Genomic DNA, 13,766 nt, shown 5'->3' on the forward strand with positions numbered 1-13,766 from the left:
TAGGTATGTAACTGTGTAAAAAAAACAGTGTTATTAAGGAACGTAATAGGGCAGGTCATTAAAATTCTAAGCACAGAGTGAAGGAGCTATGAATTGAAACACAGTTTTGAATACTGCTTTAAACAATATTGTCATAGATGACAACATGATCTAATATTTATTTATGGTTGTAAAAGTTTTCTACATACCTCAGGATTTGTGGGGACAAATTTCCCTCACTTTCTTTTGGCTTATGAATTAATCTATTCTCAGTGACCAGGCAGCTGCAATTCTGAAAGATGTTGTAAAAAGCCACAAATATAACTAGGGAAGAAAAGCACAACACAAACAGATGTAGCCTCCATGCAACCATTTTGTATGTTCCAAACATTTCCCAATATATGAGAATGTAATAAAATGAAATACAGAGTGTCACTGTACTTGCTTGCTAGATTTCCTTGACAAATCATGATCATCAGAGATGCATAATGCTGTAATCACCATCATCTTTTACAGCTGGAGATTTATCAATTTGGATAAAGACCTTCTGCCAAACTGCAAAAGTGGAGGCTTACACTGGCTACCCAGCATTTTTCACTGATCATTCCTTTCCAAGTCTTTGAAACCTCAATCTGCACTTAAAACAAGCTAAACTAAAGTTAACATAAACATGTAACCTGGAATACAACTGCTAGGAAAAGAAGTTTAGTGTTCCTCAAAATACCTCAGAGCTAATTTCTTTAAGAGCACATCTTTTAATAAAACAAAACAAAACAAAACAGCATACAGTTTACTGAGTGGCATTAGCACAACTAGGAAAAAGACAGCACTTGTTCTTGTTTAGCATTTCTAACCACACAGTGTTTGGCATGCTTCAGCACAATAGCAGTCCACAACACAGCCCCTTAACTGTTCAGGAAATCATTTCCAGTCACCTATGCAACTTCTGATCAAGCGGCAGAACTGATCCCCACTTGGATACCTACCTGGTACTTCAGTTTTAACTTATGGTTCTGTCAAGCTACATTAACAAATTAGTGGCTTGGAAACAGTAGACAGAGTATGTAATGTCTGGAGTCCCAGGCTATAGAATATTTTGTCCAAAAGGGAGTGATCAGTGTGTCATTCACAAACACACAGTCACTTTAACTTTTACTTCCTTTATAAAACACCTTCCAAACATAAGACTACTGAAATAAACTCAGAAGAGCTACACTGTGCTGCCTATATAAGTTATAAAGGTATCCTGTCCTGAAACTCCTTTTTTTTATGGGGAAGGCAGATTTACATAATCTTCATCCCTTTCTCTTCAGAACTGGACAATTGATAGGAAACTCAGAGCTGTTAATTTCTACAGTTAATCTTAATGGTTGATTTTATGCTTGCAAATGTTATTCTAAAGTGTTAGAGTAAATAGAACACTGCACTGTTGTTGATTTAAGTGATTATACATACTTCTCCCATCCAAAGGATTATTTACTAAGGCAACAAACTGAAAATGAATTAAAAAGTACTCCTTTATATTCATGGTGGAATTCACCCATGGAATTCACTGCCACAGGATATTATCAAAGCTAACACTGCAGCTCAGATTTAATGATATAAAAGAAATTAAAATACAGAATAGCAACCTTAATGTGACATTCAGGTTTTACAACTGCCTACTTATTATAGAAAATAGACAGGTAACACCCTCAGGAAAAGAGAAGTGCATTAATATAACCACATCCTGAACATAATGCATCAAGGGATATACTCCTAACAAATACACCAAAACAGCTGATTTATCTGACAAAAAAACCTCCCAGTATACCAGTTTCTTTCAGTAAAAGAGTGAGAAGGCTCCCTAACTCATATTCCTGGCAGCAAAAACTGCACTTTCTTTGAAAACTTCTTATCTACACACCACCAGCTTCTGACCTGCTTAGTTTCAGTGACCTGTCAAGATGACAGAATGAAGATCTGTGATCACCACTAAAGTAATGCTACAGAAAACTTTTACCCCAGAAAACAAATCTGGATTGATTTAGTTACAAATATTGATCAATCTGCTGCAGTACAGGGAAAAAAATATACAGCCTCTTACTAGTAAATCATGCTTAAAGTATCTTTAGAACTGCCTAAAGATATCAGAAAGGCTTGTACAATCTACTGACTACACAGACTTTTTCACTAATTAGAACATGCTAACTTCATTCTTCACAAAGGAAACTAAACAGTCTGTTTTTCAGAGTGCTACAGTCTAACACTTGAAAGCAGTGATGCTCCTCAAGTGAAACATTATCCTCAAAAAAAGATACCACAGCTTCCCAACAGCTATCACTTCAAAGTGAACAGACACAAAGAAAATAAAATGTGGAGCATAAACACAGCAGCTTTACACACCTGTAGAGAAGATTTTACTGAAGGAGGACATAATTTGGTGTCCCTTCCAGATACAATCCTTTGGATGATACTTCCTTCCAAGACTCCTTTTAGCAACACCAGCCACTCTGAAATTGTTCGGCTTTTGTCAGCATTTGCAACTCTGCTACTCCAACAAATGTGTTGATAAAAATGCAACACAAAGTTATTTTAGTGTTTAAGTGGTTAGAACTGCTGAACTCTGTCCCCCTGCCTGTTGTGTATCAGTTATTATTTCCTGTGGTTTTGGACTTTTAGCAAATACCTGAAATAAAAAAGCACCATAGCTATACATGCATAGCTGCAACAATAGTATCATTCTCTTCCCTGATCTCCATCAGAAACATTCACCAAAAAATGAGTTATCACTAAATACACACCAAATACACACAGGTCTGTCATTTCGTGTTTTGTTTTAACTGTTCTGATTTTAAAAAAACAAACAAACAAAATGGCTCAGTGTTGTACCTGCAATTTAGAAGACAGGGAATTTCATGCATGACAGGATTTACATGAGTTCCAGCACAACAAATAAAGGATTCAAATGCTTCCCAGTTCTGACAGTCACCAGGCAAACTGTCCACTTTCTTTGAGTGACTCACCAGTCAGCTATCTCCCACTGATTTCCATTCCCATGTTCCACATTTAACATTATCTGTGGAACAAGATACCCACTTAGATAAGCCTTAACCCTTGCAAACTTATAGGTTCTGGTTTTAGCTCATCTTAGTAATTAAGTGGATTCAAACCACTTAACTGAACGGTTAGGATAAATAAGTAGAGAAGGTAAGAACTTACGGAGAGAAGTTTTATTCCTATTTTTTTTTTGTGGGATTCATCTTTAAGTGGTTTTCCAGCCTGAGCACTAGGGAAGAAGCAGAGGCAGCCAAGCAGAGATGGCTGTTACACAAGAGAGGGAGCACTGTACTTGCAGCAGACTGCTGCCTCCCCACTCTCCCAAAAACTCTTTCCTCTGGATCTTAATTGACCCTAGGTGGAAGCCACAGAGATTGCAATGACGTCTTGTGCACAAGAACATCTAAGCCTGTGCCTACAAGCCTGGAAAATGTTGCTCCTGCAAGGCTGTCTATATATTGCTCCCACTTGATGCCTTTCATCTGCTCCCATCAAGCAAGGCAAAACTTCCTGTAACCAAAGAAGCCAGGTAAAATAATTTAAATCATTTCAATGGGGAAGGAAAACTTCCATTTTAGATGGTTTAGGATCTCTTGGTCAAACTGTTTTCCAAGTTAACTTTTCTTTTCAGCATGCTACCCATTAATGGTTCCTAGACTTTTTGTTGCTATGACTAATTATTTTATGAGTGTTCTGGGACCACAGCAGAGTTGTAATGTAATGGGAAGTCTGTGAATGTTACCATGCTGGTCCCTATCATTCTCTTGGTACATCATAATAAATATTCCCCAATGTCACCCTTACAACAAAAAAAAAACCACTAGTCTGATCTCTGCCTTCTTTTCAGTAATGAACCATTTTTAGAGCATAATAAGCACAACTTCTACAGGAAGTTTATTTCAATTTAAAAATATGCCAAAGTTTTTTGATATGTATGTATACATTGTCACATACAATGCCACTACACAAACTGCCCTCTAGTCTGAGCAGTCCTGCATCACAGCTTGCTATGTCATCACCATGGCATCACGTGCAGAAGACAGGCACAAAAAAATCATTCAGACACCTGAAACTGCAATAAAATGTCATATTCTGTGATGATTTCTTGAACAGCACCTCCAGTGAAATCAAGGAAAAGCACAAAATAAATAATAATCCAAGCACAGTGTGATTCACTGCCTCCACAGGCTTGCCTTAGTATTACAGTTGTGCAATTTATTCTCTCTAAAAGAAACTTGAGTAACAATAATTCAAAGCAGCAAAACACATAAGGAGGTAATGGATTCTGAAGTACACTTCAAACATGTAATTTAAGAAGCATTTTAGTACCTGGTAATGTGGTAATGCAGGTATTTCCCCTCCAAAATTTTCATCAATATTTGTTATTTGGGGATAAAAAAAAAATTGTAATTTGGGGATAAAAAAAATCACTCAAGCATCCTGGACTCTACCTTTTCCTTCCAAGGCAGAACACAGACCTCACTCCCTCTGAGGCTCTTCCAGCAGGTGAATATATGTAAATTTGAAAATACTGTAATGACTTAAGAAATATTCCCTGTAGCATAGTGTTCATATCCTGAAGAGATGCTAATTCTGGTTAATTCAGTATCATTCTGTACTGATTGCTGAAACAAGAAATAAAAGAAAAAAGTGAAGAAAAAGAATTGCTGCTATTTACCAGGAGTTCAAGTACTTGGCTCAAAGAAAGTCATGAAAATTTCCAAATAATATCTGAATTCTGCCAGCAAAATAATTCTGAAGTATTTTCTTTTTACCTGCCACTGCTTACAAAACACTGATACCTGCACTCAATCCCTCAGAAAACCCCAAACTTTCTAAAAGCTTCTAGAGCTCTTAGTTCATTTGGGTTAAAATTCAAGAGTTCAGAAAGCAAGTGTAACTTCTGGGAGGCACTTGGCCCAGGCAATTACCTCACTGAAGCCCATTTGCTAATAACACACAATCCAACAGCCTCAGTCAAACCCAGAGAAAGCCATTCTCTGGAAAAATATCCTAAGCAGTTTTTCCCCAGCACCCCATTTGAAAATCACCATATTTTGCTTAAGAGAAAAAACTAATGAATTGTGTGTGAACTAAAACAATTGGAAGCAGTATAATTAAAAACTGTTATCAAGTAAGCCAGCTTTGTGGTTCAAGTCTCTGTAAACCAAAGAAAGCAATTACCAAAAGATTGCTCTGATGCCTTACTCTGACACAAAAAAAATCACTTCTTGCACTTTTCAAGTACATATGAGTAACAAAAAAAGACATGTTCACACCAAGCCTCAAGCTTTACAATACAAAATACAAAAAGCCCACTTTCCACCATCAGTGCCAAAAGCTCCCTCTCCTCTATTTGCTTTTTTTTTTCAGTATTGTACTACTACACTACAGAAAAAATATCACATTGTAGTAATCACACTAAAAAAAAAACTCCAATAAAGTACCCAACTCTCTCAATCTTATTACAGAACACACTACTTTATTTGCAATAAGTTTCACATCACTCTAAGTTACTATTTAATCTCTAGGATCACACTAGACTGAACGATTTTGTATCATGAAAATAATGTGACAGGATCAACCTTGAAGTCATAAGCCTACAATCAGCATTTCAATTTCCAAAGCCTTTCATTTTGTGCATGTTGAATTTCCTGTCTTCATCAGATGCTCAGAATGCATCATTCTTGAGCTTTAAATGGAAACATCTAGGCTTACCTGACAAGATTAGACTCTTCAGTGCTACAGATCTGATCCTAAAAATTCTTACAAGGAATTATCTTTTCTCAGTTATGTGATACATGATGGAAAGTATTTCATCCCAGCAAATCGACTTTTTTTCATAAATTCAAACTAGCATTAGTATTTCTTTTAAAGGGATGCAAACTTAAGGCATTTAAGGTGTTAAGACTTAAAGCATTAACCATTTTAACAGTATTTAAGGAATCAATTTTCAGCTTAGCATATGTGTTATTTTTAATGAGTTTGCCACATCTGCCATTGCCCTCCACCTGGTCAGGGCTCTCCAACCTCATCACTTTCTAGTCTTAGAAACAAAAAAACAAATTATAGCAAGATAAGAAATTGAGCATTTTAAAAATCACACACAATGAATTCTGAATCAAAAGAACCACTCTGTATTTCCACCCTTTTGGCAGTGCCAGACACACTCACTGCCCAGACAGGGGCAGGAGACACAAGAACATCAGTCTCACAGTGAGTCCTTGTGGCAGCTTTTCAGCTGCGGATGTAACCTCTCCGTAAGTCATACAAAAAAACATCACTCTAAAAAGCCTTTTCCAGAAGCCCATGAAACACTTCCTTGATGCTTTGGAAAGGAAGAGAGCATTGGCTCAGGGATGTCTCAGGGATAACTCAGGTGTAGATACAAGGTAAGTGCAAGAGTGAAGCAGGCTGGACTGTTTCACCCTAGTGAGGGCTCTGCTAACAGCTTGTAAAGAGGGGAAAAAAATAACACCTACAGAAAACAAAGGTAAGAGAAAAGCTGTTTGTCTATTTACCAATTCCTCTCTCAAATCCAACTGAACAAGATCGCTAGGTCCAAACCCAGAAGTTCCGCAATGGGATTTCTTTTTCATACTCAAGATGGGAAGTAGCTCTTTCAGGTTTTATATTTCGAATTTATCGTCAGATGAGTAAGATGTATGAGCATAAGCAATTCATGACAACATCAGTTCTCATCTGTGGAGCTATTACTGCAATGCGAAAGTACTTCTCCATTACTAAATATCAGGAGTAAGGACAGCAAAACCATTTTATCTGAACTTGTTTTGATACAAAGAGTCTGACAAGAGACAGATTGAGCACCCGACAGAACAATACCCCTCCTATTTTAATACCACAGCAAGATATTATGTTATTCAAGTAATACTAAAATAATTCCCTTAAACACCAATTCTTTTCCAGAATCCTTTCTTTTCCCCACGTCTTTCCAGTAAATTCATCCTCATACTTTACTGATGTTTCGTAAATTTAAAGAAAATATGGGGCCCAGCTGGTTCCAAACAGGGAGTTAGCTCTGTGACTAACGCTGGCATTGAAAGACCTACCTGACATCCCCACCCCTTGGCTTTGAGGGCATTCCACCACCTGCCCCATGCATTACCACCCAGCTCCTCCACACCAGCCACCAAGGCACGAACACCAGGTTTCACAGGGACAGCCTTAAAGCCCCTCATCTGCAGCCATGGACCAGTGTAACTGTGCCCTTCCCAGCACCAGAGATGGCCACCCCAGCCTAGGGCTGAGCGCCTGCGGGGAGGCCACGCAGACGGAGCAGAAAGCGGGTGCAGATGCTGGTGATGGTCTGAAAAGCTGCCTCCATCTCATCCCTCATACAACCGCGCTAACAGCACCCACCACACGGCCTCGGGCAAAGCGGCGGGGGAAAAGTGCATTTTCACTCTTGGGCCGCGAAAGCAGGAGGGCTGCACACCGCGAGGCACCAGGGAGCGCCCTGGGACCCGCATGCCTCCAGCGGGGCTGAGGATGGGATCCGCGTCCTCCTTCCCAGAGGAGAAGTCGGAGGCAGGGGAGGGCACCTGGAACCCGGGCAGGGTGGAGGGAAAGACGCTGAAATAGAGAGGCGCTGGCCTGGCCACCATGGGGTTAGTCAAGGGCAAAGCCCCGAGAAGGATGCGTGTTTCGGGGGCTGCTGGGCAGCCCGGTCCTGCAAGGACGGCGAGGCCGCACGGAGAGCGGGAGTCGCTCCCGGCAGCCCCGCTCCGTGCGGCCGGGAAGGGGCTGGCGGCGGCCCGGGACCAGCCTGGCAGCCCCGCGGCTGCCGCGCAAGGTACGGCCGGCACTGCTCCGCCGCCCGCGGAGGATGAACGACACGGGACTGAGCATAGATGGGTTTTTCTCCTCTCCGTGCCATCCCCGGCCCCCATTCCCCAGCTCCGTCCCCGCAGCCCTCCACCGCCCCGGCGGGCACCGCACAGCCCGAGCTGCCCTCCGCAGCATCGGCTTTCGAGGCCACCACGTCGTCCTGCGATCTAACGGGCAATCAGGATTTATCCAGGGTGCTTCCAAATTGTGCGGAGGGCAGGGATTAATATTAACATATTCACCCGTGGCTGGACACCGCAGTTCTCCATCCAAAAATAATTAGTTTCTTGGATGGCCGCCTGCTAAGTAAGGCTATTTAATAAAGTGAAATTTCTCTCTCTCAAAGTAAGGAAAATCTACCTCCTCAAAACCTCCGTAAATCTGAGAACTGCTCCTTCTGAAAGACGCTCACTGTTCCCCTTACAAAATACCCCCGAAACCTTAACACGGCGGCTGAACCAGCCTGCCTGGAGGGCAAACCCTGAATCCTCCTCTCTCCCACGCCTTGCCCGAGGATGCGGGACGACGCGGGACTCGACAACCAGCGGCAGCAGTTCCGAGCGAAAAACCGCGGAACCCCGCACACCAACGGCGACAAAAATTAACAACAACAAACCTATAAGAAATTAGGGGCGAGTTACGGAGTTTAAAGTTTCTTGGGAGAAACAGCGGCACGGGGGAGAGGCCATGAGGAAGGAGAGCGAAGCATCCCCCAAGCCGCCAGCCCTGGCAGGCAGCGACGACGGTCCCACGGCCCCGGGACCCAGGGAGGGAGGGAAGGAGGGAGGGACGTACCGGCAGTCAAGCACACGGGCAGGAGCAGGCGGAAGGTGAGCCCGCACACCACCTCGCTGGCCATCGCGGCGGGCGGGGGTCGCGGCCGGCCGGCCGGAGAGCCGTCCCTTCTGTCGCGCCACCGCCGCTCCTAGGGCCGCCCGTCAGCGGAGCCGCCGCGGCGGCGGAGCATCGCCCGTCCGCTGCTCGCCTCAGCCGCGCCGCCTCACGCCTCCCGCCGCATCCCGGCGGCAGCCCATGCAAGCAGCGCCGCGCCGCGCCCCCGGCCCGGGGCACGCACACTCCCGCCCCCTCGGGGCTCCCCCCACCGCCCTCCCCCGCTCGCCCGACGGCGCGGGCCCAGCCGGCGGCACCCGCGGAGCGCCCCGCGCCGCGCCACGGAATTGCCCCGCTCCGCTCCGCTCCCCGCCCCGCCCCGGCTCCTCCGCCCCCTGCTCCCGCCTGCGCCCCTCCGCCGGGACCGTCCTGCCACCGCGCCGGCTCCCGCTCTGCGCTGGAAACTTTGCCCGCTTTCCCCAACGCTTCTTCTCCTGCTGGTTTTGAGAAGCGGTGTTAACAATTTTTTTTCTTCTTCACTTTTGGGTTTTTTTTGGTGTTTGTTTTTTTTTTTTTTTTTTTTTAAATTCTTTTGTTAACGAGTTTTTTGGGTTTTTGTTGGTTTTTTTTTTGTTTTGTTTTTTTTTTTGTTTGTTTGTTTTTGGTTTTTTTTTTTGCTTTTGTTTTTGGTTTTGTTTTTTTCTTGATTGGGGAGCGCTTTTCTCTAATCTGTTCACTTCCCGCCCCTCCTCCTTACCCCCCCTCCCCCTTTCAGCAGCACATTTAGGTCCACAAGAAAATTGTCGCCTGGAAAAAAAATAGATCTCCGGTGGCTGGAATGTATTTGACTTTTCTGGAAAGCTTTTTACCCTTTAAAATACGGCGCTGGTTAGCAAATGCTGTGGGTTTAAAGGGACCGCTTCAAGGCCCAGCTGGTGCGTCCCTGTGGGTGTACTGAATGAACCTCACAGGCGGGGTTGAAATACCGATGCTGTAAAATAGAAAGTTATTTATGTTGTTATCAATACAAGTAAAAATGTGTTTCATTTTCGGCAATGTGTTTCAATCCCTCATACTTAAATGAGGGAAGTTTAGATTGAACATCCTCTTCCTGGGGGCAGTGCTTTAGGTAACTTCACTCCAATGCAAGATCTAGGGAGAAAGCAGGAGCAGTGACCCTGTGGTCCTTGACATGATTTCTCAGCCCTTCCTCCTGGTGAAGGACTTCATCCAGTCCTACTTTAAATGTAAAGAGTCCTAGATTTTACTCTTGAAGTCTTGTTTGAATGTTTGTTTTGCGTTTTTTTTTACTCTTATAATTACTTAAGCATATTTTGCTTTCCCGTGCTTTCTGAAAGAAAGTATTTTCGTATCCTTCTTGCAGGCAAAAATGATTGCAAACATGAACATGACTCACAGGAAAATACAAAGGGTCTTTTAAAGAAAAAAATTAGAAGTATGCATTTAGGGGATTCAAATGACAAGTGTTGAGCCATGCAGACATCTGACTTTTGTTTTATGAATAATGGCAATTATTTGGATATTCAAATATTATGTAACATGCTAACAGAATCTGATACAAGTATATTAGGGAAGTAAAGAACTCCAGACTTGCATACATGAAAATGCTCGGGAAAGCTAAGAAAAATCAGCTACAGACAGTAATTCTGTGTGCCTAATGAGTCTAATAAAAGGAACCCCATCACCAGAGCCTGAGCCTCCTCGGAGGAGGTACAGTCAGCTCACAGGCAGGGTGTGGAGTTAAAATGTAACCTCTATCTGTCTTACCAGAGATTGTAAGGAATCCCTGTCCCAGCAGGATGAATGGGATACCTCAGTGTCAGAGCACAGCCTGTGGAGGTTGCTCCCTCCCTCCCCACATTCAGGCCCAGTGAGGCTCACCCACACATCTCGACCATGAACCAAGCCTGGATATGTGATTCTCAATCTCCTGGCACAGGTTGCTGTGCACATGAATCTTTGTGAATACACCTAGTGATGGTGTCTGTAGGTGGCAGAAGACGAGGGTCAGCAAGTACTTAATCTGCCAAAGTGTCTGATCTGCCTGTGGTAAAATCAATCCCAGCATTGTTCTAAGATCACAAGATCCATCCCAAAAATTTTAAGTTCCCAAGGAAGCTCTCCTTGCCTTAGAGGCTACAAAGCAGCAGTTAATAGTAGTCTCTGTGCATAGGATATATGCACAGCTGAAACATTCTGTGCACTTAGGCAACACATTTTCAGATATTGATCAGGGGTTTGAGTTTTTGTTTTTTTAGTTGTTTTTGTTTTGGTTTTGAGTTTTTCAAAGTCACTAAAGCAAGGATGAAGTATTTATTATCTTTATAGTAGAGTTACCAAATCCTTTACTTCAGCAAGCATTGGTTTTTTGCTAATGTTTGGCAAATAATTAGCCAGTTTTCAATACTTACCATTCACACTGTATGAAAAAAGGAGTTTAAATAAACATATTGCGTGGATCCTTACATTTTACAAGACTGTTCATCTACTGCAAAATCTGTGCAGCTGCAGTGCCACCTTTTGGCTAAAATGCCTTTTGTATAAGTTACAACATCCCTTTCCCTCAACTGGTGGGAGTTAACTGTTTGCATACACAGAATTTTGAGAGAACAATGAAATATCCATCATCCAACCACACACCTCTGGAGTGGTAAAAAGTATAAAGAAATGCATGAAGCTTTACCAAGAATTATGTATGCCTTCTGTAGCTCAGCTGTTGACAGAAACAATAAATGCATTAACTTGAAAACTGGAGAGGCACTTTAGCCAGCATGGAAGCAATAAAGCACAGGACTGAGTAAAATATAGAAAGAGAAACTGAATTAAATGGGGAAAGTGTCCGTTGGATTAGGTGTACCTAATAGATAATGATTAGAAATAGGCCAGGAGCTTATTTAGCTAATACCAGTTTTTTTCAAGTGACATAAAAGCAATTTGAATATAAAGCAAGAGGTTTGCTTCTTCCCTAAGGGCGTACAACTTACTGAAATCACATTGTGGGCCACACTGTTTTCTTCTTTCCCTCTGCAAACCACAGGAAATTGCCAGATTCTGTGAGTACTTCAGCATCCAGGAAATGTGCTAGCAGTGGATGCAGCTATCTCATCACCGACCAGCATTTCTTTCCCTTACTTTCAGCTACCAGGATCTCAGCCCCGCATGTAACACCCATCTTAGGTGAAAATATTTTAGCACTGAGGAGGTTAATGAAGCCTTAATAAAGAGTGGGAAGAAGATCTTACTTTTATAAAATAACAGACCTCAGCCGTTAAAAGATTTGCTCTACTTAATCTTGTCACCTTCTCTGTAGTGGTAACTTGGGGGGTTTTTTGAAAAATGTTGTTCCCAGTCCATCCAGTAGTCAAAATCAGTGGCAGTGAACAGTCAGAGGCCAAGAGAGCTACTGGGGGAAAAAGAAGACCAGAATGTATTGTCTCACCAATTCTATTAGGTAGAATATAATAATTTAGAATCAGTGGTTGAAGTTGACTATATTGAGTTGACTGTCCAAAACAGTGCTTTTCAGAAAAACAGCTTCTAATTGCCTGAGCTTTCTTGTTTGTTTGGCCATTTGAATCATGAACTCGTGCCTTTGTTCTAACAGTCAGGGGCTCTGAATATAACAAGGGCTTGACTATGGATACATGAATATATGTACATATTATGTGATCACACAATCTGGACAGTTGGCAAGCTCCATAAATGAGTGCTAAACTAGCTGAAGAAATAAAACTCCTCTATGTAAAGAGGCAGAAAGGCATTAAGTTCCACTGAGAGGCAGAAGAAGTTACTGAAGCCTTTTCAGGGCAGTCACTGCTGTACAGTGCTGGTTTATATTTGTTATTCTTACAATATGATAGTCCTGCTTTGGGGACCTGTGGGGAAGGAAATGGCTTTAACATTTGCAGTGATGATTAACTAGCGTGTTATGTCTCTTGATCCATGCTCCCTAAGAATACATGAAAACATCCTGCTCCTCATACCTATTCTCCTCCTGCTCAGTCCTGTCAGCAGCTAGGGGAACAGCCTGCAGTTGCTCACCAGGAGTCAAACAATTCAGTTTTTAAGTTCAGTTCATATTCAGCTCTGACTAAAGCTGTTATTGTTCACTTCCAGCATGAAATTCAGTTAAACTTCAAAATAATATTCAAGTTCAGCTCTGGTTCAAGAAAAGTTTAAAAAAAATAGTTCAAACTGATTTTTGGTTCAGAGTAAGTTTAACTCCCCAGTACCAGCAGTAGTCAGTAGCTATTTGATCTTCATAAATTATGAGCTTGTCTTGCCTTACAATGAGGAAATTCATTCCACTCAAATGTATGCTGAGTAGGCATCCTTAGAAATATTCAGCTGCCCCAGCAGAGCAGGAAAGTTTCTTAGGAGACTCCAAATTTCCTCCATGCTTGATTTATCTTCCATTCATTAATCCACAATTTTACCACTCATTTCAGATGAATTAGAACTGGGCACAGGGTGTGCAGAAACTTTCTAAAACCAAATGCATTACCAAAGGTCTGATTTTTTTTTTTGCCTCCTAGCCTTTGTTAGTGTTCACAACTCATGTCACAGAGTGTGTCTAGAACTTTCATCTTGCTCAGCAAATACCTTTTTATAGAAACTCTTGCTGATTGCTGGTCTTGTTCTGATGGGTTCTACAGTCTGATCAATTAGGAAGCAGCAAAATGTAATTATCTTTACCTGAGAATGAAGTACAACCCAACAGGAGGGATTTGTCATGTACTCAAGCAGTTCCAGTTTCATCACGTTTTGTAGGACATAAAACCTGGCAGAATCCAAATGGTGTCTCAAAGTGTCATTGACTGTCAATGCAATTATAGAGGCAATCTGTTATTGACTACTGAACTCTTTCACATAGATCAGAAGTTAATCATTAGGAGCAACGTTCATTATGACTGTTAAGGGAAATGGCATTGTCTAGTGGTCAGTGCAGAGGACTAACAAAACAGAGCTGCTCACTGCATTGATGGAAACCAAATGCATCCCCAGGCTCCTCCAGCATTATTGTGTGGCTGCATCAATAACACAGGAAA

General features: G+C 42.2%; 1 protein-coding gene across 1 annotated transcript in view; it reads right to left on the reverse strand.

Annotated features, from left to right (window-relative positions):
- PIEZO2 (piezo type mechanosensitive ion channel component 2) overlaps positions 1-8,885 on the reverse strand; it is a 281,253-nt gene extending 272,368 nt beyond the window's left edge. Inside the window, exon 1 of the mRNA XM_056483345.1 lies at positions 8,662-8,885. Coding sequence (XP_056339320.1) covers positions 8,662-8,725 — 64 coding nt within the window. The 5' untranslated portion in view covers positions 8,726-8,885. The remainder of the gene's footprint in view (positions 1-8,661) is intronic.
- Between the last annotated feature and the right edge of the window lie 4,881 nt (positions 8,886-13,766).

Source organism: Oenanthe melanoleuca, chromosome 2 (genome assembly GCF_029582105.1).
Source record: "Oenanthe melanoleuca isolate GR-GAL-2019-014 chromosome 2, OMel1.0, whole genome shotgun sequence".
Lineage (NCBI taxonomy): Eukaryota > Metazoa > Chordata > Aves > Passeriformes > Muscicapidae > Oenanthe > Oenanthe melanoleuca.